General features: G+C 38.6%; 2 protein-coding genes and 1 long non-coding RNA gene across 4 annotated transcripts; 1 reads left to right on the top strand and 2 right to left on the bottom strand.

The window, feature by feature from the left end:
• Positions 1 to 11,521: 11,521 nt before the first annotated feature.
• LOC145491551 (uncharacterized) lies at positions 11,522 to 12,408 on the top strand. Its single transcript, XR_014049857.1, has 2 exons — positions 11,522 to 11,866; positions 12,177 to 12,408. It is a non-coding gene; the product is annotated as an uncharacterized LOC145491551 (long non-coding RNA).
• A 5,889-nt stretch (positions 12,409 to 18,297) lies between these two features.
• On the bottom strand, positions 18,298 to 20,905 carry LOC145491532 (uncharacterized). Its single transcript, XM_081470776.1, has 6 exons — positions 20,767 to 20,905; positions 20,556 to 20,639; positions 20,079 to 20,259; positions 19,684 to 19,773; positions 19,169 to 19,367; positions 18,298 to 18,831 (listed from the first exon to the last, which is right to left on the bottom strand). Exons 1-6 carry the CDS (start codon positions 20,857 to 20,859, stop codon positions 18,567 to 18,569), a joined length of 912 nt encoding a protein of 303 aa, XP_081326902.1. The 5' UTR covers positions 20,860 to 20,905; the 3' UTR covers positions 18,298 to 18,566.
• A 76-nt stretch (positions 20,906 to 20,981) lies between these two features.
• On the bottom strand, positions 20,982 to 25,250 carry LOC145491530 (uncharacterized). Of its 2 annotated transcripts, XR_014049850.1 has the most exons (7): positions 25,001 to 25,250; positions 24,407 to 24,866; positions 23,685 to 23,811; positions 22,963 to 23,183; positions 22,477 to 22,526; positions 21,756 to 21,920; positions 20,982 to 21,403 (listed from the first exon to the last, which is right to left on the bottom strand). XR_014049850.1 is itself a non-coding variant. In XM_081470775.1 (6 exons), the coding sequence occupies exons 1-6, from the start codon at positions 25,006 to 25,008 to the stop codon at positions 21,848 to 21,850; spliced, it is 939 nt and encodes a 312-aa protein (XP_081326901.1). In that variant the 5' UTR covers positions 25,009 to 25,250; the 3' UTR covers positions 21,411 to 21,847. The 2 variants fall into 2 exon arrangements, 1 of the variants encoding a protein (XP_081326901.1); XM_081470775.1 differs by lacking the exon at positions 20,982 to 21,403 and having other exon boundaries at positions 21,411 to 21,920.
• Between the last annotated feature and the right edge of the window lie 2 nt (positions 25,251 to 25,252).

Here is a 25,252-nt window from a genome sequence, read left to right as displayed (position 1 = left end):
AATGTGACCTCGACTGTAGGCAATGACAACAGAAAAAGGGACTGTGCAATAATTACCTGGAAGGATGGAGGGGTGGGGGTTATGAAATGGGTGAAATATGCCCCAAAATTAAGCCTACCCCTCTCTCATTTAGCAAAACTTAATTTAAGACCCCCCCCCACAAATGATAATCTTAAGGCTAACCCCCCCCCTTGAAAAAAGTCTCCTCCCATATATACCAGAGGCATTCCTTTCCTACTGCATGACAGATAGGAAAACAACAGTTCATAGATCTGAACACCTTAGAGTTGCTAAATTTGTCAGGTTTATTCCAGTCTTAGTATTTACATTTAAACTCTAATAACTATCCACTACTTTTCCAGTTTAAAACTAGTTATGTTTTTACAGGCAGTATATTTATTTATTAAACATTGCTGAAGTTAATTTTTTTCTTTCGTCACTCTAAATATCAGTAATTCCGAATTCCGGATTCCCGACTCCGTTGTCCGATTTCCGATTTCCGGATTCCGGTTTCCGGTTTCCGGATTCCAGTTTCCGGATTCTGTGCTTTAGGGTTGCCCTTTATTAGCAGTTAAAGCTAAAACTGCTGGTTAAATTATCATTAAGGATTATCATTATTGCTATGGTTAGCAGTTGTGTCTCGAAAATGGTAACAAATCGTTCGTCAAGGCTGGGTTGTTTTGGCTCGTCACCCACTCCTCAACGAACGTTCTTTGGGGAGGGATGTGTAACAATTAAAATGAACGTCATTAGGGATGGACAAGAAAAAGCACAAGAACAAACGACAAACACATCATGCACATACGCAGCAAGTTGAAACGCTCGTGCACTGTTTCAGTTCCACGACCTGGCGCCAAGGGCTGTGAAACAACAAAATATGACTCATTTTCTTTCTTAAAGTTATTTTATTTTACTAATCAATCCATTGTGGTTAGAGACAAAGTTTAAAAATGATGAATGAAAAACGGCTGGTCAAAATGTCGGAGACCATATCTTGTTATCTTGAGGCGCTTGATCTTCAGAGGAACTGTTTTTATACAAGCTGCTTTCCATCAATTGTCTATTTACTATATGAAGACGTCATTGGCACAATTTATATACACTACTGCTAAGTGAATATGACAAATTCTATCAATGAAACCTTTGTGGTTAGAGACAAAGTTTAAGAATGCTTAAACCTGAGGCTAGATCGATCTTGATCTTAAAACTGACTATGTACATGCGGGTTTCCATGAATTTATTATAAAGTATTTACTTTACAATGATATCATTTCAGAATAAAGAGTAGCGAGATAAAAAACTGAGGTTTCGGCGACGATATGTCACCATTATCAAATGCAAATTATTATGTAATATATCAAACACGAGAGATAGTGTTTCATCGGGATATCCAAACAGCGAGAAGATAGTTGAAAATACGGCGAGCAGCGGAGTATTTTTGACGAAATTCGTGGTGTTTGGATAGCCGATGAAACACCGTCTCGCGTGTTTGATATATCTTCTCAATCGAAACAAAAACTAAGGACTAAACGGAGAATAAAATCGTCAAAATCTATGCTAATTAAGACCGGGTAACAAAACTTCCTTCGCGGTTTTGACTTTCTTTGTTCTAACTTGATGAATTATTGATGAGTTTGAGAAGTGTTGGGTAACGTTATATAAGAATATAGAGTGGGAAAGTATATTAGAATAAATGAGGCGGGGATAAACAAAAGAATGAGAAAAATTTAAATAAAAAGTTTCACACAAATTGATATACACTACCGCTAAGAAAATATGATTAGTTCTATAAATCAGACCTTTGTGGTAAAAGACAAAGTTTGTGAATACTGAATGAAAAAAGACGAGGAGAAATGTCTGGGGCCATGTTGACCTTCAAAGGAACTGACTATTTACAAGCAGATTTCATTAATTATGCGGAAGTTACTAAACAAACATATCATTTGCAAACAATTTACTTACACTACTGTCAACGGAATGATTCCCACGCACCCTAAATTAAATTTCAGTGGTTTCTTTCTACTAAAGAAAAAGTGACGATTTCAAGGTATGTCGCGTTCTCTTATTTCAACCAAATGCTTTGTCCATATCGAAACTAAGTAAACTATAGCGTCCACCTTATTGTACAAAACAATAACATCTCTCTCTCTTATGAGGTTTCTGAGTCATCAGTGATGTCATCATGTTGCACATTCAAGTACGATTTCTGAAAAAAAAGTAAAACAAAATACATGAAAGGCTTATTATCATCCCGAGCCAAGTCGTTTGTCAATAGGTTTTAGGTTTTAGTAGCTATAGCAACGACGCCTACGCCGAGGACAACGTCAAGTTAAAGAATGAATTTACATTTTACCTACCCTTACCAAACCTAACACTATTTTAAATGTATTTAAATACTATTTTTAAAAACTGTTTTAAACCTATTTTATGAAATAGATTAAAAACAGGGCGAAAAGTGTATTTTTAACGTAGTTTTCGACTGCTTTTAATGGTGTTTAAACCTGTTTAAAACACTATTGAAACAAAGTTTGAAATGTATTTTGAAAAGCTTTTAAAAATACAGTTAAAATTCCAAAACTCGAAATCCTTTGCTAAGTTTAAAAATATAATTAAAATAGTCTGTAACTACTTTAAAAATCTCTCGACGAACACAGCATTCGGAATAAAAACAGGGCACAAATCGTTTTAAAAACAGCTTTTAATCTGCAAGACTATTTTTAAACTAGTTTAAATGACAATTTTAAAAGTATTTTGTACAAAATAGGTTTAAAATAGGTGCAAAATTATATTTTTAACATATTTTTCGACTGATTTTAAAGGTGTTAAAACCTGTTTAAAACACTATTGAAATCCACTGTCTCAAAACATATTTCAATAGTACTTTAAACAGTTTAAAAATTAAAGTGGATCATACATGAAAAAAAATATATCAAATACAATATAAATATATGAAAATAGCTTTAAAATAGTTTAGAAATGGCATACAGTAATATAGTATAAAACAGCATAAAAATAGCACAAAATAGTATAAAAACAGTATGAAAATACTGTAAAAATAGTATAAAAATAGTATTAAAATAGTTCAAAAATAGTGTCAAAACAGCATAACAATAGTGCCAAAAAAATCTTAAACTTACATGTAACTTTGCTCTAGCTGTGAACAACACATGACATGCTAGAAGTAAGTGTAGGGTAAACTCAAGCTTGATGGGGGTGCTTGGCTCTACTTCTTTCTTTACTTGTATAATCAATGTATGTAGCTCTACACTTACTGTATCTGTATATGAAAAGCTGTAATAACACTTGAGCCTGCGATAATATTTTTTTTGTCTACTGTACATGTATAAAAGGCTAAAAGTTACTACAGTTTTAAAAACCAAAACATTTTTGAGTGTACGGCCATCATCAGTGGTACATAGTTTCTTTGTTAAGAAGAATTGCAAACAATGTAAAGGAGTCAAAGGAACATGCATGTATTAATACCAATTGAGAACTTGAGGCTAAGGGTCCATTACTTAGTATAAAACATCTTCTATATCACTCATTTTAAGACTAAATACAGGTTATTTACTTGTACTGGTATGCTATGTCTGCAGGGCTGTCATTAAGGGTTGTAAGCCGTAACACCTGTTATGGCTGAGTATGCTTGATTTTCCCTTGATGCTACAGGTGAAATTCCCTGTTGCTTAGAGAAATCACCCACAAAGTAACAAATTTGCTATGGGTGTGGAGAATAAGGCTACAGGTGACTAAAAAATTAATGACAACCCTGGTCTGTACATGGCAACTATATACATTGTAAACGTACATGCAGTACATGCATCAATCACTTCTAATCAAGTGAACCCTTAGGCCAATTTAGAGGGTACAACTCATTATGTGTGACTTTTGTAAATTTAGTAGGTGATGATCATGTTGTGCAAAGGTTTTGTTCATCTTTCATCACTGAGCAATGTCTGAGGCTGCAACTAAATCCTGCATCATTTATGTGGTCCATGTTACAGTTGCAAGCAAGTTGTGGGTTTGATTTTGAGTCATGGACTTGTTTTATGTACATGTACAAGTGCATGTAGCAATTAAAGCTGTACCATCTTACTGGGCCTACAGATATTCAGACTATGAGTAGTCCCGGCCTCTTTCGCTTAGTCTATTGTGTGTGATGCAAATGAAAACAGCGAGAAAAATATGTTGATTTTCTTTTGTGTCACGCATGATACATAGACTAAGGGCCTCTTCGTATGAGCGAGGTAACTGGCTAAGTGCTGTGTTGCAAAAGCGAAGCTATTTTGCCTAAAAAGTTTCGTCCTGGTTACCCGGGCTGGAGCGTTCATATGGGAAAATTTTCATCCTGGTCACTGAGATCTTGGACACAAAAACTGAGATCTCAGTAACCGGGCCAGCCTGGCTTCTCATACATATATGAACACATCAAAATTTTTACGAAGGAAAGAGTGGCCAGGTGAGATCTCAGAAAATGAGCCAGGCTGGTTGACCGGGCTCATATGAAGAGGCCCTAAGCCAAAGAGGGAATACTTGTAGTCTTAGCAAGCAGGGCAGGGAAAAACCACATCCCATTGCCTGGGGCAAGTAAATTTTGCTCTTGGGCAAGTGAAAATGGAAGTTTGGAGGTCTGGTCAGGTGGGCAAGTAAAATTAGCCTCAGTACATATAATCTTCAATGTGAATGATAATTTCCAATCAAAGCCTATTTCAAAACTTAAGACTGCAAGATGAGCAAAACAGTGAGTTGAAAGCATGGATTAATTTAAAATCCAAGCATACTTTGTATCTGACACAACAATTGTCACTGTTGGTAGTTTCTTTCACCTAGTTTCATAGTGCCAGTAAACTCATTTTGTTATAGTCTATCACTGAATATAGACAGCAACTAGTAAATGATGTAGTTGATAAGGCATGAACCCTACATGCCCATTGGGCATTAGTAATATTTTAGTGGAGCCAACTGAAAACTAAAATATACTGGCCCACTGGGCAGCTAGATTTCATTTTTTTTTTTCTGGCCCTGGCAAGATGAAGCTTAAAAAACCAAAACCACTTGCAGTAAGTTATAGGGAACCCAAGCTGTCACAAGTCAAGGTCATGTGCAATTTGAGGTAAAGTTTTACAAAGACCACAGTATTCAATCATGAAAGAATTAATTAATGCATACCATGTTCCCCTTGAAATAAACTTTGTAGCCGCAGTGTATGTAATATATGATCGATAATATTATTATTTACAAGTTAACAAAAATTATCCCATCAAGTTGTAGGGTTCATTCATTTCCAACAAGAAACAACTGTACTTTCACTGATGTGGCATGACTGTAGTAGCTACATATAGCTTCCTTTCTAACCCTAAATTTAGTTATTTCCTCCTTTAAAAATTTACCAATGATTGCAGAATTGCAGCAATAACTTTGTAACCAGAAGGCAGTTGAAAGACCCCTATCAAACTCACAGAGACTTTGGCCCTAACAGGGCAGCACCACTCTCCATCTCCTGTTTCTCAAAGCTGAAAATAAAAACAAAATTATTTACTGCATTGTTTAGTTATTGCAGGGTTTAATATTTTAGCCTCCATGTATGTTTTGTTATCATGTTAAGTCTATAAAGTTGCCTTTCCACTTGAAGAAAAACAAATTGTTTGATTCAACTTCCACAGCTCGCACTTTAATTTTCCTACGAAGAGATCGATCAGTTTATGCCATGTCAAGATAGTAAAATGATCACAATAGATGAGTAATTTACGGCTGCACAAAAATGGCATACACAGTTGCAAACATATAACTGCCATATAACCGATCATACATGTATATAGAACAGTACCTAATTATGTAGACTGGACGAAGAACAATTCAAAATTCAGATCTATGTTTCACAGGCAATCATCTAAGTCGATAAAACAGCTGATGTGGTTACAGATATGTTACATGTATTTACATGTGCATGCATCTTTTCGAATGAAAGACACACCAAGACAGAAGATGGTCGACTTACCTCCATTTCCTTGAGACATTACCAAGTTGAAGTCTATCAGAAAGATAAATCATGGTCGCTGCACCCACGAGTCATATGATTCGGTTCGGTCCCTTAACTTTTCGTCCAGTAAAAGGTAAAAAAAACAAACAAATGAACTGTTGCACTGGTTTTAACCGACTGGAACGAAACCTCCGTTTTACACAGTAATTTTGAAATGGCAACAAGTCACGTGGTCATTCACATGATGTTTCATGCAATCACAGCTGACCAAAATGCTCGCATCAGAGTATTGCACCGGCACCCGGTTCACATGACTCCTGTGGGTGATGCCCGCTGAAAGTGCACCAAATTACGCGGGCGTCACCCGTCATAGTACGTACTATAGTACGAGCCTAGTACGGTAGGATACTACAACCGGACGATTTTATGCCGGTTGACTCTAAGGGTGAAGTCACATTTTACAAACCCGTCATATCAAAACCATTTGTCGTTTTATTCAAACTTCTGCTATGAAAAAATAACAAAAGCTGGAAAAATAACTGTTTATACCGTGAATTGATGACAACAAGCTATAAAACGACTGGCGAGTGGACTCACAGAGTCTGTAGGATCTTACATGCGAGCGTTTAAAATTATGGGTAGCTCTCGGTGAAAAGTAAACTTCCGAAGTCGCCTCTGATAAGGAAATTTCTCCTTTCATCTAAGCTACTTCAATGGAAATAACCGATGAAAAACTGTTAGCTCCGCAGATCGGAGATGGAAAGCTGCGAAAGAAATTGAACTCCTGGCTGTGTACTATAGTATGGGTATGGCCGGGTGAGGGAACTTTAAGGGTCATGTCACAATACAGCCGTCTAAAATCAAGACCATTGTCATTTAATTCAATTTAGCTTCATTAAGGATTGTTATACTGTAAACTGGGGACTACAAACCATGAATCGAGTGATATTGCACTCCTGACCGCGTCGTGTAGAGTCTGTAGGATCCTACGGCCGGGTGATTAAAAGCTGGGTAGCCCTGACTGAACATGATCTGAACTCTAACAACGTACCATTTGATTTTTTACTCCCACGCAGTTCAGACAAAAGCGCGAAATACAACAGTAATGTTTTATGTCACTGTTTGCCGATAAAATTCCGCAAACGGAATGATTTTGGGCTCCTCCGGTGTCGTACTATAGGATGCTACGGCCGGGCGATTTAATGATGGGTAGCCCTCAGCGAAAAATTAAAATTCAAAAGTCGTCTCAAAAAAGGCCATTTCTCATTTCATTTACTCTTCTTGAACGAAAAATATTCGCTAACGCCGATAATCGGAGATAGAAAGCTGGGCTGTGTACTATAATATGGTTACGATCGGGTGAGTTTCTGCCGGGTAATTCTAACTGTTGAAGTCCCATTCTACAGCCGTCTCAAATCAAGACCATTATTGGCTTTTAATTTAAGCTTCTGTTATAAAAATAAAAGTAAATAGGGCTTGTTATACCGTGCATTGGGCACGACAAGTCACGAAAGGAATGAAATTGCGCTCGTGGCCGCGTCGTGTAGCGTCTGTAGGATCCTGGGGCCGGGCGATTTAATGATGGGTAGTCCTCGGTGAAAATTAAACTTCTGAAGTCGCCTCAAATAGGGAAATTTCTCCTTTCATCTAAGTTGCTTCAATGGAAATAACCGATGAAAAACTGTGAGTGTCGCCGATCTGAGATTGAAAGCTGTGAAGGAAATGAAATTGGACTCCTGGCTGTGTACTATACTATGGGTATGGCCGGGTGAGGGAACTCTAAGGGTTATTTCACAATTTACAGCCGTCCCAAATCAAGGCCACTGTCGTTTAATTTAAGCTTCTGCTATAAAAAAAACCTCAATAAGGATTGTTGTACCGTACATTGGGAACACCAAACCTTAAAAGGAATTAAATTGCGCTCCTGGTCGCGTCATGTAGAGGCTGTAGGATCCTACGGCCGGGCGATTTAATGGCAGGCAGCCCTAACTGAACTTAATCTGACATATAGCCGCTTACCATTTGATTTTTTAATGCCACACATTTCAGACAAAAGTGCAAAATACAGTTACAACGTCTCATGCCGCTGCCTGCCGATAAAAATGCTGCAAATGGAATGATTTTTTGCTCCTCTGGTGTCATGTACTCCGGGCATGTACTATAGGATCCTACGGCCGGGCGATTTAATGACGGGTATCCCTTGCTGAAAAGTAAACTTCTGAAGTCGCCTCAAATAAGGGAATTTCTCCTTTCATCTAAGTTACTTCGACAGAACGATGGAAATATCCGATAAAAAACTGTGAGCGCCGCCGATCGGAGATAGAAAGCTATGAAAGGAATGAAATTGGACTCCTGACTGTGTACTATAGCACAGGAACTCTGAGGGTGATTTATTTGACAATTTATAGCCGTATCAAATCAAGACCATTGTCATTTATTTAAGCTTCTGCTGCAAAGAAAAACGTCATTAAGGATTGTTAAACCTAACATTAGGGACAACAAGTCAGAAAACGAATTAAATTGCGCTCCTGGCCGCGTCATGTAGAGTCTGTAGGATCCTACGGCCGGGCGATTTAATGCTGGGTAGCCCTAACTGAACATGATCTGAAAAAAGCAGCTAACCATTTGATTTTTTAGTCCCACACAGTTCAGACAAAAGCGCGAAATACGGAAAACAATGTTTTATGTCGCTGTTTGCCGATAAAATTCCGCAAATGGAATGATTTTGGGCTCCTCCAATGCCGTACTATAGGATCCTACGGCCGGGCGATTTAATGATGGGTAGCTCTCAGTGAAAAATAAATTCTAAAGCCGCCTCAAGTAAGGCCATTTTTCGTTTCATCCACTCTTCTTGAATAAAAAATATTCGCTAACGCCGATAATCGGAGATAGAAAGCTGGGCTGTTTACTATAGTATGGTTACGATCGGGTGAGTTCTTGCCGGGTAATTTTAACTGTTGAAGTCCCATTCTACAGCCGTCTCAAATCAAGACCATTATTGGCTTTTAATTTAAGCTTCTGTTATAAAAATAAAAGTAAATAGGGCTTGTTATACCGTGCAATAGGCACGACAAGCCATAAAAGGAATGAAATTGCGCTCATGGCCGCGTCGTGTAAGCATCTGTAGGATCCAAGGGCCGGGCGATTTAATGGTGGGTAACCCTCGGTGAAAAGTAAACTTCTGAAGTCGCCTCAAATAGGGAAATTTCTCCTTTCATCTAAGTTGCTTCAATGGAAATAACCGATGAAAAACTGTGAGTGTCGCCGATCTGAGATTGAAAGCTGTGAAGGGAATGAAATTGGACTCCTGGCTGTGGACTATAGTATGGGTATGGCCGGGTGAGGGAACTCTAAGGGTTAGTTCAGTTCACAATTTACAGCCGTCCCAAATCAAGGCCACTGGCATTTAATTTAAACTTCTGCTATAAAAAACCTCAATAAGGATTGTTGTACCGTACATTGGGGACAACAAGCCATGAAACGAATGACATTGCGCTCCTGATCGCGTCATATAGTGGCTGTAGGATCCTACGGCCGGGCGATTTAATGGCGGGTAGCCCTGACTGAACATGACTGAAATAAAGCAGCTAACTATTTGATTTTTTTAATGCCACGCAGTTCAGACAAAAGCGACAAGTGCAGTAATAATTTTGGAATCCTGTCATGTGCTATGAGATCCCATGTTTGGGCTATTAATTCGATGCTAATTTAGCATGCATAAGAGCTTGGTCCAACTTTGCTGTATTGACTGCGTGACGTTTTTCTAAGTGATGATTGAAATCCCATTGACCTTTGTTGCGTAACATAGCTAATAACCGAACAAAGATTTTGCAATCAAAGTGCTATTGTCTTCCTCTCCATATCACATCTAACCAAGTTTCTGAGTCAAATAGGGTTAATGGGGTTTTTAATCTTGCCTGGCAGCCTTTGTCCGCGGCAAGGATGTAAGGTTAAAAGTCTTTCACTCCGCTTGTATTTTCCAGGTGAGGCATGCGGAAAGAGTGGCATGAGAGTCCCATAGAAGGACATTAAGTGCAATAAAATTTCTCTTTTGGTGGAAAACATGGGCTCACTGCCCTTAAAACATCCATCGGGTTATGGAGTGGGTAATTTGAAGAAAATAATTGCGGCTAAAAACGACATTATCTTCAAACTTACCGCTCCAAACACGCCCATACCACCACAGACGATTAGTTCCACGATACCGTTAACGCATAACACTGTGACACCTGCAATAAGCGCCGATACCACAATCATAACCACCAACGGTCAACCATCCAACAGGACAACATCAGCTAACCCCATCAACATAGCTGCAAACACACTACAATCCTCCACCACATCACCAGCCATCATCAACAATACACTACAGGAAAACAACACTAGTACTCCAGCAGCTAGCACCGCACAGCCAAGCACCACACCACCGAGCACCACACCATCAAGCAGCACACTTCCAAGCACCACACCACTGAGCACCACACCATCAAGCAGCACACTTCCAAGCACCACACCACTGAGCACCACACCATCAAGCAGCACACTTCCAAGCACCACACCACCAGGCATCACACTACCAGGCATCACACTGCCAGGCACCACACCTCCAAGCACCACATTTGTAAGTGCCATACTACCAAGCACTACACCATCAAGCACCACACTTCCAAGCACCACACTGCTAGTCACCGCAGCACCAGGCACCGCACCATCAGGCACCACACTACAAAGTACCGCACCACCGAGCACCACACCTTCAAGCACCACACCATCAAACACCACACCATCAAACACCACACCATCATCAAGCATCACAATATCGGATAACACCACCATCGTATCCACCATAACCACTACCAATACCAGACGTTCCACTAGAAAGAGGAAAGCGACGCAGAGGTTGGAGAAGGGTAAATATGATACAGAAGATGAAAACTGTGAAGCGGCTCTTTGCCAGCAGGTTCCTGAAAGGAAAAAGAGGAGAGGTGAACTCGCTGAAAACCAACAAAATTGGGTTTACTGCGAGGACTGCTTTAAATGGTTTCATTTTGAATGTGGCGGAATAGAGAGAGTTCCGGATGGACCGTACTTCTGCGGTTGCAAGACGAAAGAACTTAACCCGTCGTGAGTGTGTGATACTTTTTTCTTATCGCCCACTGAACGTTTCACATCTTTTGCGAGTTGTCAGATGATAGCTCTACTTTCGTAACCAAATTGTATTTCTTTTTCTCGTCAATCAGGAATTATCTATCCGGAATGTCACTTTTTCAATCTCCGGAACTCGCAGGTTTGAAGGTAGTATCCACAATCCAATTAGGGTGATATTAGCAGACTTCCCCTGTCTTTTTCAAATAGAAACAAAAAGAAGCCTTGATTCCTTCCAAATCGTCAATAGTTATAATTCATTGAATGCATGAAATAGTTGTGCATCAGTTATTTTCTATCTCGGTTATGGCTTTTAAGGGGTTCTAAAAATTGTATAATATTAAAATCTATTTACAGGACCACCTTAAGAATATCCTTTACGGGAACACCGCCCTTTTTAACGCCAGAAAGGAACACGAAGTTCTGATACACAGTTGTGACTGTACCAGTTATTTCACCGGGTCAAAGGTATGTGCAAAATTGTTGATAGTAGCTGTCTTTTTTTGTTATCAGTTAATTTATTCATTCGTAGAGTGTTTCGCTTATTATCGTGTTAATGATTATGATTACAGTTGTGATTGTAATTCAAGCACTTCTTAAAAAGTGTTGTAATTCTTTTTCCTCGGACTGATCAGAAGATTTACTAATGAAATAAAGTCATTTTTGCCGAGCATTTGGTCAGACTTTAAGCCAACCAACACCAGGATGATGAGCTACCTCATGTCCGTCTTAGTTCCTGAGGTAAGTTAGTTCTTCCTTTCTTTACCAGATGCTGCTTATCTAGTCAGCTCTCTGTACCACCCACCTATCTCTCAACTTTTCAATACCTGCTCTCCTACTCGCCTTACCAGCCTAATGTCTCACCTACCTAGAGCTGTTTTCGTTATTAGAGATTTCCTGTAGTTACCCTCTACCCGGCTATTCTCTGATGTACTTTTGTGAAATGTTTACTTGTTTGTGATATATTAAATAAGGCAAACGTCGGTAATTCTTATGAAGACCATATTGCAGTTTCACTATTTTTCTTTGTTATTATTCTTGATTACCATAGGCATTGATTTATATGGTTACGATTAAAGAAGGTTGCTCAAGACAAACCGCGGAGAAGTTATTTGCAGTAAATCGAAATGCAGCAGATGCAGGACAAGACAACAATCGAAGCGAGGAGACTGATTCGGAATAATATCACGAAATGTTTGTTACTCCATTGCACTTTGCTGTCTGTTATGATTGAACATTAAAGAGATGAAAATGTAACTTTAAACGGTACACGTTTTCTTCTTATTTTAACTTGCAAACGATTTTGGTTTTTCAAGAGGAGACTTGCAAATAAAGGTAGCCATACCCCAACACAGAACTCTGAAATTTATTTCTTAGACTTACTTCCACGAAGAATAACGGTGTAGAGCATATACCCCCTAGTATAATCTGGGTCCGAAGAAGGAGATCCTGTAATGCGCCCTTTCATGTGCGTTGCCTGTCCGAAATTTTATATTGGTGAAAAATAACTACGATGCAATGCGCTAGCGGGAAAGGCATTGTAAACAGATTGATGTCAGAGAAATGAAATACCTTCTATGCCTCCATGGGCTTTAATAACTATGCAGACCGACGCAATTGATGTTTTCAGTTTTTCTTGTGTCTGAGTTTGCACAAACTGAAAAACACCTCAATAACCCTAACTGATCTGAACAACTATAGTGGTCCAACCTATCTGTACATATAGGTTGGCTCGGAGGCAGAGGGGCACTCAAGGAAAGTTTGGTGGGGTCAAGTTAGGCGAGGCCCTCAAATCCTGACACTTTTTAACAAAGTATCCGTTCATTTCGATATCCTGTTTAAGAAAAGAGACCTTTATTCGTGACCCGGATTTGCTTTTCAGTTAACGTACAGAAACTGTTTTTATTTACAACTGACATCACAGAATTGTATTAAAAAAAATTGTTGGTATCAAGGCTTCCGGTGCAGAAACACACCCTGTTCAATTGTCCGAGAAGCTAAATACAAAGTTATAAACCCTGTTTAGAGGGAGTGCCTTCCCCCGGAGGGTAGTGAGCCTATTCCGGGCGGATCACATTGGCTATTTAAAGAACGTGGTTTGTCGATCTGATCATGACCAATTTCTAACATTTCGACGGATCAGAACAAGTTGCGTTGTTAGGCCGGTTAGGCTAGTCAGTTGAATTCTTATTATGGACATTGGAATCACAACGAGCACCACACAGTATTTAACCTTTTTATCAGAAAGGATCGCGGGAAATTTTTCTTGGTTTTAAATAATAAGCATAGCAATATTGCCTGAAGATATCACCATAAACACACAGAAACCTAACTTCTCGTTTCCGTTGACGGTTTTGTAAGCGGAAATGCGACTGCCTCGCAACGCCTTGTGGATTTAAAGGAGTGAGAATGATTTGACGGTCTGAGTGTTATGGCTTGATACACGGAAATTTTTAGCGTTCTGTATATTTTTAGGATTTCACAGGTACATTACAATACTTTGGAGACCGGTCATTATTCAGAGGGTGGGGAGGGAGGCTAATGCAAAACTAAGCATACCAATCTTCCTTTTCTTCAGACTGTCCCTTTTCGCTACGTACAATTATCTCTAACCCCCCCCCCCCCCCTGCTACCGCTCCCCATCCCGAAGGTCGATACTTTTTTTCACGGTGATTCCACTCAATTATTCAACCCTTAAACCCCTGAATTTTAACTACACAGAAACGGGGCATTTTGACTACATGTCCATCTTTCGAAATCAGAAATCGATGTCTCAGTGCGGGATCCGTAGGTAATTACAACTGAGAAACTCGCAAAGGGAACTCCGCTTTGTTTGGTGATTTGCAAAATAATGTATGAAAACGAAAATCGGGGTCAGAAATCAATGTCTTGGTGCGGGGTATGTAGGTAATTACAAGAAACTCGCAAAGTCAACTCCGTTTTTCTAGTCATTTGGAAGAGTATGCGCGAAATTGGGGTCAGAAATCGACGTCTTGGTGCGGGGTATGTAGGTAATTACAAGAAACTCGCAAAGTCAACTCCGTTTTTCTAGTCATTTGGACGTGTATGCGCGAAACTGGGGTCAGAAATCGATGTCTTAGTGCGGTATATGTAGCTAATCACAACTGAGAAACTCGCGAAGTCAACTCCGCTTTTTCTAGAGATTTGGAAAATAACGTATGAAAACGAAAATCGGAGTCATCGATGTCTTGGTGCGGGGTATATAGGTAATTACAAGAAACTCCCAAAGTCAATCCCCTTTTTCTAGTCATTTGGAAGAGCAGGCGTGAAATTGGGATCAGAAATCGATGTCTTTGTGCTGGATATGTAGTAATTACAACTAGGAATTTGGGCTATCCTTGTTTTGCGAACCGTATCTATTCGCTTTTTTCTTTCCTTTTTCCATCTTATTCTTTCATTTCTTTGTTAGCCTTCTTATAATCACTTTGCAAATTATGTCACGCGCTCGAACAGGGCGAACAATAATGTGGGAGAATAAATAAGATTGGCGGTCGACCAATGCAATCTGAAATAACGCGAAAAATGACCATATAACCTACAATGAAAAATTCAGAATTTATTTTCTGACAGAGACCTTAAATTCAAGGAGGTCTGCGTTTCTGTTACCTTAAAGGAAGTCAAAATTCGACATTTTCCCAGTATGGTAAAATGCCTGCCTGACAGATTGTCATTATTCTTGGTTTTAGTCAGTTTTTAAAACCCTGAAAGTTTGAGATTGGGTCATCGACCGCTGGGACGGATTCGAGAAATAATTTCTAGTTCAAAAATACTAATGATCTCGCAACCTGAAAATGTTGCGCTGCGTCATGAGTTCGACGTTTACAAGACATTTAACTCAGACGCGAAGGTAAAATCTTCTTGAGAGCAAAGGTAAAAAGTCGCTGATTTCGGAACTCTACGATTCGGATTCTTGTTGAACTAGCTTTGAGTAAACTGTCACTTTTTACCAGCTTGTTTGCGGTGTTTAACAAATAAATTCATTGCATTTTCTTGAAATATAAGGCTTTGGAAAACTTTTTCTACATAGATACCGTAAATCCTCGAACTAGGACCTCCTCCTCCTCCCCCTCTTAAATAAGCGCCCCCTTCGAATAAGCGCCCTTCCCATCGGCCAAAATTTAAAAAAGCGCCTCCCTTCGAACAAGCGCCCCCTCTACTCCCCTTGTTTTATCGAAGAGTACTGAGACAACACAGGATGTATAGTTTTGGTCGTGTTGGTCGTGCCCAATCACCACAGGAAGTGATCGTAGACTCATTCAAGCACTGCAAATTGACCGTCGCACCGGACGGTAATGAAGATCTGATGATTCACTGCCTAAAGCCCAGCCAACCTTGTGCGTGTAGCATACTTAAACCGACCAAAGGGGTTATATTACGTAGTTCTCTAAGAGAGACAAGACCCTTTTGAGAGACTTCTGAGGGACTGACATATAAATATATTACGAAAAAACCCTGATCATATCTGACCACGATTTAGGAAAAATTAAATAAGCCCCCACGCCCGCCCCCCCCCCCCCCCCACTCCCCTCGAATAAGCGCCTTCCACCTTCTCCTAAATTTCTAAATAAGCGCCCCGGGCGCTAGTTCGAGGATAAACGCTAAATCGATTGTGTGATTGCTATGAAGATTAGATCGTTTTGTTTGTCAAGTATTCTTCCATTAGACTCTAAAATGTCAAAGAAATCGGTCATAGATTGCCCGTTCAAAGTCGCAAATTTAGAAACGGACACCCGGCCCGATAAACAATCTTGCAATTACCACTATTCGGGGGATGTGTGTGGAAGGGGTGGGGCTTGAGGCGGCGGGAAGGGAAACACTGTGTACTCTCCAAGGTGATAACAAACATAGGAAAGGAAAGAAAGAGAGGGAGGTGAGGAAAGAGACTAAAAGCTGTCAATGGTTAATGTCCCCCATCTAGAGGATATCTACGAGCTACATTTGTTTTTCAAATATTTTAGCTTTTCACATCTCCGTTATAAGTTCCAACAGGGAAGTGAGCAAAACCGGTTGACATAATGTTAAATGAAAAAAAGATAAAGATAACGTTAACGACAAATAAGCGCCTTCACTTCCTTACTCGAATTCCCAAAAAATATGACGATAACACGTCACCACCATTTGGCAAGCATGGCATTTGAAAGGAATAAAAGAAACTGTGAGCAGCTGCTAAAGCACCAAAGTTTCATTCTGACTACACTCACACGAGACATTCAATGTGAAAAGTTTATTTCAGACATGTCAGTCAGTCTTCTGATGCATGAAAGTCCTGATAGCGATACAGCGTCCTCACGTATATACAGCAAGAGTCACGTGTATACTACGCCAGATACGAACAACCACTAAAAAACCCACCCTGCAGATTTTGCAAAAAAAAGTGGAAACGTATTCCTCGTCTAATGCAGCAGCACAATACCCCGAGGAAAGGGTACAACTAATCAAGCGACAAAACTTCACAAAAGTCCGTTAAAACGAAATACAATAAAAGGCTAACAACACAATACAGCTAGAGAAGTTCAATCGAAGTTGAAAATTCTCAAAAAAAAAAATTCACTAACAAGTTTAACCAAGGCACTAAGCGACCTAGAATAAATTAGTTTTCCCGCGGAGACCTCAAGGGTTCATTAAGCGATCTTTTCGAGCCGTTGCCAGGAAAAATTTATTCTCGTATAACCTCATCACTTTTAGTTAGTTTGTGTGTGTTAAGTTTTTCATGCTCAGCAACACTAGTGATGGCGTCATCAGGCCACGCCCATGGTCATGTGACTAATACTGGAAACACGCCAAGGTTCTCAGGCAAATTACTTTATCGGGATTTTTTTGTCATTGATTTAATATTTTAATTTAAATCCTCATATCGTTATGCATAGATTTTGTTTGATTTCTGAAAGGTCAGATTTTTTAGAGAATTTCAAAATATTAAAAAATTCTCAATTTTCTGAAAATAGCATGATTTCGAAAAAGGAATACATAGCTATGTTTCCACAGTTGGCTTTAATCGAAATCCGTCAAAAAAGGCTGGATTTAATGAAAAACCGCGTTTCCTTTAATATTTAAAGAAACCGGAAGTGCGCCCGAAATATACTGGAAGTTACTCTATCAGCGCGTGCGCTATTTACATTACTAGTGCACTTTGGTAAGATCAAACAAAGACACCCGGAGCTAGTTTTTCTCTTTCTATTGCTCTTGTTTTTCTGTCTTTCTCTTATTTTGTCTTGTACTTTTTTTACTCTGCATTTTGTGAAAAACAAAGGAAAACATCCAAAATGTAAGCGAATTTGCAAGTTATTGAGTTGTTTTTATTTTCCGCGCTCAGGCTGACGTAAGTAACCGAAAGTGAAATTTCCCCCCCCCCCCCCCTTAATAACGCGCGCGAGCGCGCGCATAAATCGGTTAATGGGCCCTTAACTACTCCCGGTTAACCCATCATGCCGCGCCAATCTCTCCAACGTGTCGTCAGAATATTAATTTCTGACTAATTCGTTCCCATGTCACTCAACCGTCTGGAACGGCATAGTTCATTTCACAATAAAACAGACTTCTTTGGAGGGTGGACAAAATGCACTTTAATTGTACAGTGATCGTGGAATCATAAATTTAACGCAAGATTTGTAACATGATAAATTCCTCGTACAAGAAATCCAAACATTGCAAATTGTATTAATTAGGTCAAACTGTTGAAACCACTATCAGCATCATCAGTGACTTCAGTTTCATATTCCGTGTCATCATCACTGTCACTGTCACTGGCTTGTCCATCAGCACTTTCCGGAAGGCTAAGAAAAGTTCGTTCATCCTCTTCCGTTTCAAAGTTGTTCTTTAAAGGGATGTCTGTCGGCTCCAAAAAAAAGCTTCTGTTTCCGGATTTTTAACTTCATCGACCTCGAACGAGCGAGGCAGTGGCCAATCACTGCTGCACTCAAGTCTGTTGAATTCATTGAGAGAAGTTACCATGGCCTTCGTTGCTTGCGAAATTTGTTTGGAGAGCCGTTTGGCAAGAGCATGACCATCTAAGAGAAGTAAACAGAGTAGCACAATTAAAAGTTAAAGACTTTAATAATAATAATAATAACAACAACAACAACAACAACAATAACAATAACAATAACAATAACAATAACAATAACAATAACAATAACAATAACAATAACAATAACAATAACAATAATAATAATAATAATAATAATAATAATAATAATAGTAATGATAATAATGATAATAATGATAACAATCATAACAATAATAGTAACAGCAATTTTTAACCAGGGAACCCCCTCGCCAACGGCGGTTTTCATTACGGCCCTGAAAATACATGTTGATAATTAAAGTTTGTGAGTTTAACATACGTTTCACAGGAACTTCTCGAGATTAGCAAAAGAGGCAGGTCCGCTCTTACTTCACGTATCTCCTTGCACACAAACAATCACACCGGATACCAGTTTTCATGACTCTCAAATCGCTCCAGCTTTTTAAATACATAAATTTGGGTAAAATACTTGCCAGCATATTTCGCCTTCAAGCACAACAAGAACCACCGTTCTACAACCTTTGTATGCAGTTTCACTAAAGCAACCCTTTTGCTTCGGTCATAGGCAGCATCTCGAGCCATCCGATATTCTTCACAAGCAGTAGTCCAACGCTGAGTAATGCCATTTCTGTGCTCCAAATCTGACAAAACTCCTTCTAATCTAATAAAATCCAACAAAATATTTTATACACACATTTATTTTCATCCAATGCTGCTGAAAATTGAGCTACACGGTATAAAGTGATTTTGACAAAGGAATAGAGGAGATTTGAAAAAGAATCTGTGCCCGAGGGTAAAATGTCACGTAATGTATGTGGCATGATAGGCTTTTTCTCTATCAAACACTCTGAAGAGGCCCAACCCTAACAAAGCACTTTTGATTAAATGATGCAGCAACAACGGTACATACCAAAATATAGTCAAAAAATGCATTTACCACTAAAAGCAAGCAAACAAGCATTAAAAATTATAGGCTAAATCCCCCCAAAAATACATACTTGGTCAACTGTCCATAAAGTTGCTGAAGTTTATCAGGGTCAGATGCTTGTTCCCATTTTGAGCGGATTTCATAGAACATTTTAAGGTAGATTACATAGCCATGTCTCCAACAGGGTTCTTCAACTGGGTTATGTAATCCTCCTGTCCATTCTGCTTCCTGCTTTGCCCATTCAGCAACATCTTCCCTTCGAACCGGTACTGCAAAATGAATATTTTATAATATTAGTACCAGTGTAAAGCAATTCAAACCTTTTCGACAGCTTACATGTATAAAACCGTGTTGATATTTTCTTGTGAACATACTGTAGTTATAATATAAACATGTCTAATTTGCATGGACATTGCAAAAGGAAAGGAAATGGAATACAGAAAAAAAAATCGCCTGTTTCTGAAAGGAAAAGTGACATAATTCTCAAAAGACTGAAATGAATCTGTTAGGTACATGACTCCAACTGCAACAGGCACAGATGAGTTCAGCAGTCAACATTATCAGGAGGAAGCAAAACAATCTGACCTGTAAGGCTATCCTGCAATTTTGACAATTCTTCCTCTGCATCTTTAATTACCAAATGTGCTTTCTTCATGCGAACACACAAAAGTTTCCCTGGGGGAAACAAATGGAATGAAAATAAAATTCCCTTAAAAATAAAATATTAGTTAAAGCTGATGGTTCTTAAACAACTATTCTTTAAATGAGAATTTCAGCATTTTCTTGCCATCCAAGGGTTTCAAAAGGAAAAGGAGAAGACTAGAGGGGGCAAAATTTGCTTGTAACGCATACAACAAAGAGGCATATATTTTTGTAAAAAAGAAGTTCACGGGAACCATGCAAAGAAATCCTTCCTAAACAACAATTTCTTAATTAAGCTGCTACTGACATTGCACGAATGAAAAGTTCATTCAGCTAACCTAAACTTGCTGATCCTTTTTTGGCATAAAAGAAAAGAGCATCAGATAGAACATCCACCCGGTGGTTTGGCCTCATTTCCTTGGTCATTTTTCCAAATCTCCGTAAAAAAGACCAAAGTCTCTCCATGACTTCACCATCTGTGAGACCAAAGCCAGGAACTCTCCTGGGACTGTATTTGATCTAGGAAATCAGTACAATTCACCAAAACAGAACTAAATACACAGTACAAATGCTGTTCAATCCCAGTAACACAAACATTGACCCCATAACACAGGGTGGCCATACATGCTCATCTTTTTTAAAATACTACTTTTTTGACATACAGTTAGTTTCAAATAAGTGGACATTTCAATAATAATCACCAAGAAATTTTGTGACAAATTTTCTGACAGAAAACATGATATACAGTGTGGCAAACAAACAAAAACACACATGTACACACATGAGCAGATGTCAACTGAATAATTTAAGCAAACCTGGCATTTTGCTTTGTGTCCATAGCTATGGAAAATGGGAATGGCAAACTTGACAGACTGTAGGATGTGATGCTGTCCTTGGGCCTACAGTGGTAATATTGCATCAAAGCAAAATTAAAAACTTCATTGCTTAACTGGTGCTTAAAAGACTTTGTTATAAGATCTACATGACCTTTCATGAAAATAGTAAATGAAAAAATGATAACAGAACCTGTAAATGAGTTTCCAGGTGACAAGCAATATCATAAAGCATGCATACATCTGTGGACTGATCACCAATTTCCTCAAGCAGATTCTGCAACATCCAAACTGGGTATGCAGGCCTATTAGAAACAAAATTAAAACATAGAATTAAAAATTAGACACAAAATTAAAGCATTGACTAACCAATTTGTAAACTGGCAACCCAGCATTTTTAACCTAGTGGTTATTTCGGGTTGCCAGAACCCTAATTTTTAGCAATATTTTATATATTTCTGTATTAATTAATTAATGAAAAAAGGGTAATAAAGAGGATGTTGTTGTTGTTGTTGATGTTGTTATATCCTTTAACAAAAATTACATAACAAGAGAGAGAGAAAGAGAGAAAGAATTAAAGAAAGAAAGGAAGGAAGGAAGGAAGGTAGGAAATAAAGAAATTATCAATAAATTAATCAAAGCAATTCTGACAGTGACAATTCAGTAAAGGAGTACAACATAAACAAATGTTACCTTTCACCATGTTTCATATTGACAAATTTTTTGGGAAACTCATGACGACAGGCCCGCCCAAATATGGCAGTTTCACTGAGGGCAGAATATTGAGATCTTGAACGTAGTGCATCACCAGCAAGAAAGTCACCACACACCTTATAATTAAATGAAACAAAAAATGATCCAATTCTGTGAGTCTAAGTACAGGAGAAACAACAAAAAATATCATTGTCATTTTTAAGGTTTAAATAGTCAATCTAAATTGACTAATAGCAATAATAATAAGAGATATTCACAATGCAGCTGGGCGATTCCCGCTGCTGTAGTTAAGACAATATACAATTAATGTAATAATCTTAGGTAAATACCTGCCTTTCCCCACCCTTCATTGCACTTTCCCACTACCAGATCATTTTTCTAATGTAATTTTAACAGCCCTGTATCAACATAGTTTCAGTCAGTTAATGTCTCAAATAGTTCTGCTGGAGAAAACAGGTTTCCACACACCCCATTTGCTCTACTGGTTGTTGGATGTTGCTGAACAAACTCTTCCACCTCTGTGTCATCATCAAACAAAACAGTTCCAAAGAGAGGATTTCTCACACTTCTGCCTGCTGACTTTTTTCGGCCAATAAACAAGGCATCCATGGATTCAAGAAGGGTACCCTGAGTCTGCAAAGGTGTATTAATTAACACAGAGTGATTAGGCAACTGAACAATCTCTTTCTAGGTAGACCTAGATTGTCTATACAACTAGCTAGGGAAGTCTCCAAACATGGCCCATAATGATATACTTCATGAGCATTCAGCAAAACAATTTCAAACAGGCTTAAGGGATTCAAAGCTAACTAGAAGTCCCAACAGTGAACTAAAAGTATAGTGTTCAAAGGTCATCAACATACAATCTCAGGCAATATCAGCCATTCCCATCTCCTTCTGTTTCAATCAAAGGATGTCAGATTGTCAATTAAGACATTCACTGTACTTACAATATTGACCTCACCATTCTCCATACCTTGGGACATGCAGGACACACTATAGTTTCAACAGCATTACAAGCACTAACTGTGAACTTAAGAGTGGATAGTTTATGACAATATAACATGCAAAAAAACAGCAACATTGTACTGTTCAGAGCTCAACACTTAATACAAATAAATAGTAACTAGTACTACAAATGTAGTTCAATAATAAGTAAGGTGTAAGGAGACATAAAAATAGAACAAACCTAAATTCTTCAAGACTGTCTATGACCACTGGATATAGCTTTCTTTGGTTCTAAAAACAAACCAGTTATAGGTACAATGTAAACAGACAGCCATCGCAATCCTTGGAACAAAAATTGTCTGAAAAGGCACACATGCATATCTAAAGTAATGTACAAGCCGCAACTTGTTGGTTATATCTTAAACCTAAATTTCATACCCACAGTGTTTTGAGGTAAGTATTCCTAAGGTAAAAACTAATGGTGGGATATATCAAAATACAGGAGGGTTCCAAAAATATAACAGAAATACCTACAAATGATGTGGTATCATCATTATATATACTGTGAGAAATAAGCAACGAGCACTGTTGTACTTCAAAAACAAGCAAGATTGTTTAAGGCACAAACAGCCTACTTTGCTCTTAAAACATGGAAGCATAAAGAAATAGATGCAGAAAATAAAGAATAATATTACAAGAAAGAATATGAATCAAAGGTGGTCCTCACTGAAAAGACGATAACATCATCTGTCAGGATCTCAAGGGCAGCACAGAAGTCTTTAACAGCTACTTGACACTCAAGATTCAGGGTGTGTAGTAGCTTCATCAAATCAAGAGTGAATGCCAACTCAGGGTTTGTTGGTGTTGCACCCCAAAGATTGAAACGTAACAGCCGCAGAAAATCGGGTTCACAGTTACAAAACTGCACCTTCACTTTTGTTTGATAGCCTACATAAATATAAATATAGATAGATTACATAATTTATACATGTATACATATGAAGAACTGTCTACAGAAAATGTGCACTGTCAATGAATATACACACCAGCAAGGCATGTTCTTACAGAACAGAATCCTAAAATTAACAATATACCAACTCACTGTTTGTTGCCTCTCCCACAAACAAGATTTACAACTACTATTAATATCAATTTGCCTCTAGAAGAATCTTAACATTACTGTTCGCTCTTTAGTACACACATCCTCATTTTCTCAAACTGGGGCTGAAAGATCACAATTAAATGTACTTACGAAGAAGCCTATATCAGGATCTTAACATTACTGTATGCCCTGTGGCAGACACATCCTTTTCTCTTTTTTTTTTATAAATTGGGACTTAAAGATAAAAATTATATGTACTTATGAAGACTGATATGTAACATTAAATTGCTGTCTACATAAGATTAGACACTCCACGGCACCATAGTAAGCTAGCTGACATATCTAACCTCGAGAGTCTACAACAGTTACTTCACGGAAAAGGACAGAGCTACCAGTAGTAGATGTACTAGAACAATGATGGTCGCCAAGTACCAAGATTCGCTCCATTTCTAAGGGGACATAGATCTTTAAGTCCTAAACAAAACACATATTTAATTGAAACATTAAAAATACAATTTAGATCATTCAACATAACTATAAATCTGTAATACAACTGAATAAACTAATATGATTGCACCACACATCAACAGCCTACAATGCAACAGGTGTGTTGAATAAAGAAATCAGCCATTTCAATGCATGTGCTTATAAAAATCGTCAGCAGGCCATGATCCCCTACGAAAACAGGAGACCCCACTTTGTTTATGGAACACAACTTTAAATAGTTGGCCTTCATATCTTGGAAAGATCTCTAAGCTGACTTGGTGGGTCTTACACATGCTAATAATCTCATGAATGACAAACAATGAACTACACACAAACTACAAAATTAGGTGAACCTATATTTGTGGGTTGAGGCTGAGTCACTGATAGTCAATAAAACAGAGTGGACTGCAGATGCCTTAAAAGACCAAGCTTTTACATAACGAAGAAAACACAAATAGAAGAAAGGCAAGAGTAACCAAATGTCTTTGTAAAATTAAGGGCAAGGTTTGAACGTACTGTATCACGCTTACTTCTACTTTTCAAAACTTACAACTACAAAGTATAAACCGGAGAGAAGACTTACAGTTAAAATTTCAACGTGATGAAAAATGTTATATTTGGTGTGCCTTGAAACAGCACAAGACTTGCAAAAGCTGACTGAAGGTCCACAGTCAAGACAACGACAGACACCAGCTTCTGATTCACAGAAGTGGCACCTCTCATCAAATAAAGACGCTTGGTTTTCAATTGTTGTTGCCAAAACACCCTCTCGTAGCTTTGACCAAGCATTCCCTGCTCTTTGCAGCCTCTGGTAGTGATTGGTGGTGGACGTCTCTGCTCCATCACTTTCATCTGATTGTTCCATGTCCGGTGCTGCAGCATTTAAATCAATTTCATGGCCCGGCTCATCGGCATCAGCATTACCACTAAACCCTATACCATTCGTCTCGCCAACAGCGTTCAGCCGCTCCAACCTGTTAGTTTGGACACCATCTTCTTGGTGATACCTCACGTTCACTTCTGCCCTAAAACGTTTCCTTCGGCTGAGGAATTAAAATAAAGGAAGGTAGTCATAAGCATAAGAAAGAGAAACCTCAGGTAAAGGATTAGCTGAATTTCAAAACAAAACGAATCGCTACATCACATTTAAGTTATCCAAAAAAAAAAAAACACTAACCGGCCCATGACCTTTGCTTTCGTGTTCACGTAAATAGGAAAAATTCCCAGTATAAATCCCGAATACGCTCTTTTTAACTGAAAAAAGCTCTGTAGCTGTCCAAATTTCTCCTGTATGTGCACCTCCGGTCAAGCCGCCATTATGCTCGACTTCATATCATATATACCGTACTATAGTACGTACTACAGCGGCTGCTGCCCGGTAATTTGGGTATCATTTTTACGGGTGATACCCAGTGTGTATCGAGTGAAC

This window comes from Orbicella franksi, chromosome 6 (assembly GCF_964199315.1).
Source record: "Orbicella franksi chromosome 6, jaOrbFran1.1, whole genome shotgun sequence".
NCBI classification, from domain to species: domain Eukaryota; kingdom Metazoa; phylum Cnidaria; class Anthozoa; order Scleractinia; family Merulinidae; genus Orbicella; species Orbicella franksi.
Note: the sequence above shows the minus strand (reverse complement) of the source record. Positions and strands in the feature narration are given on the sequence as shown.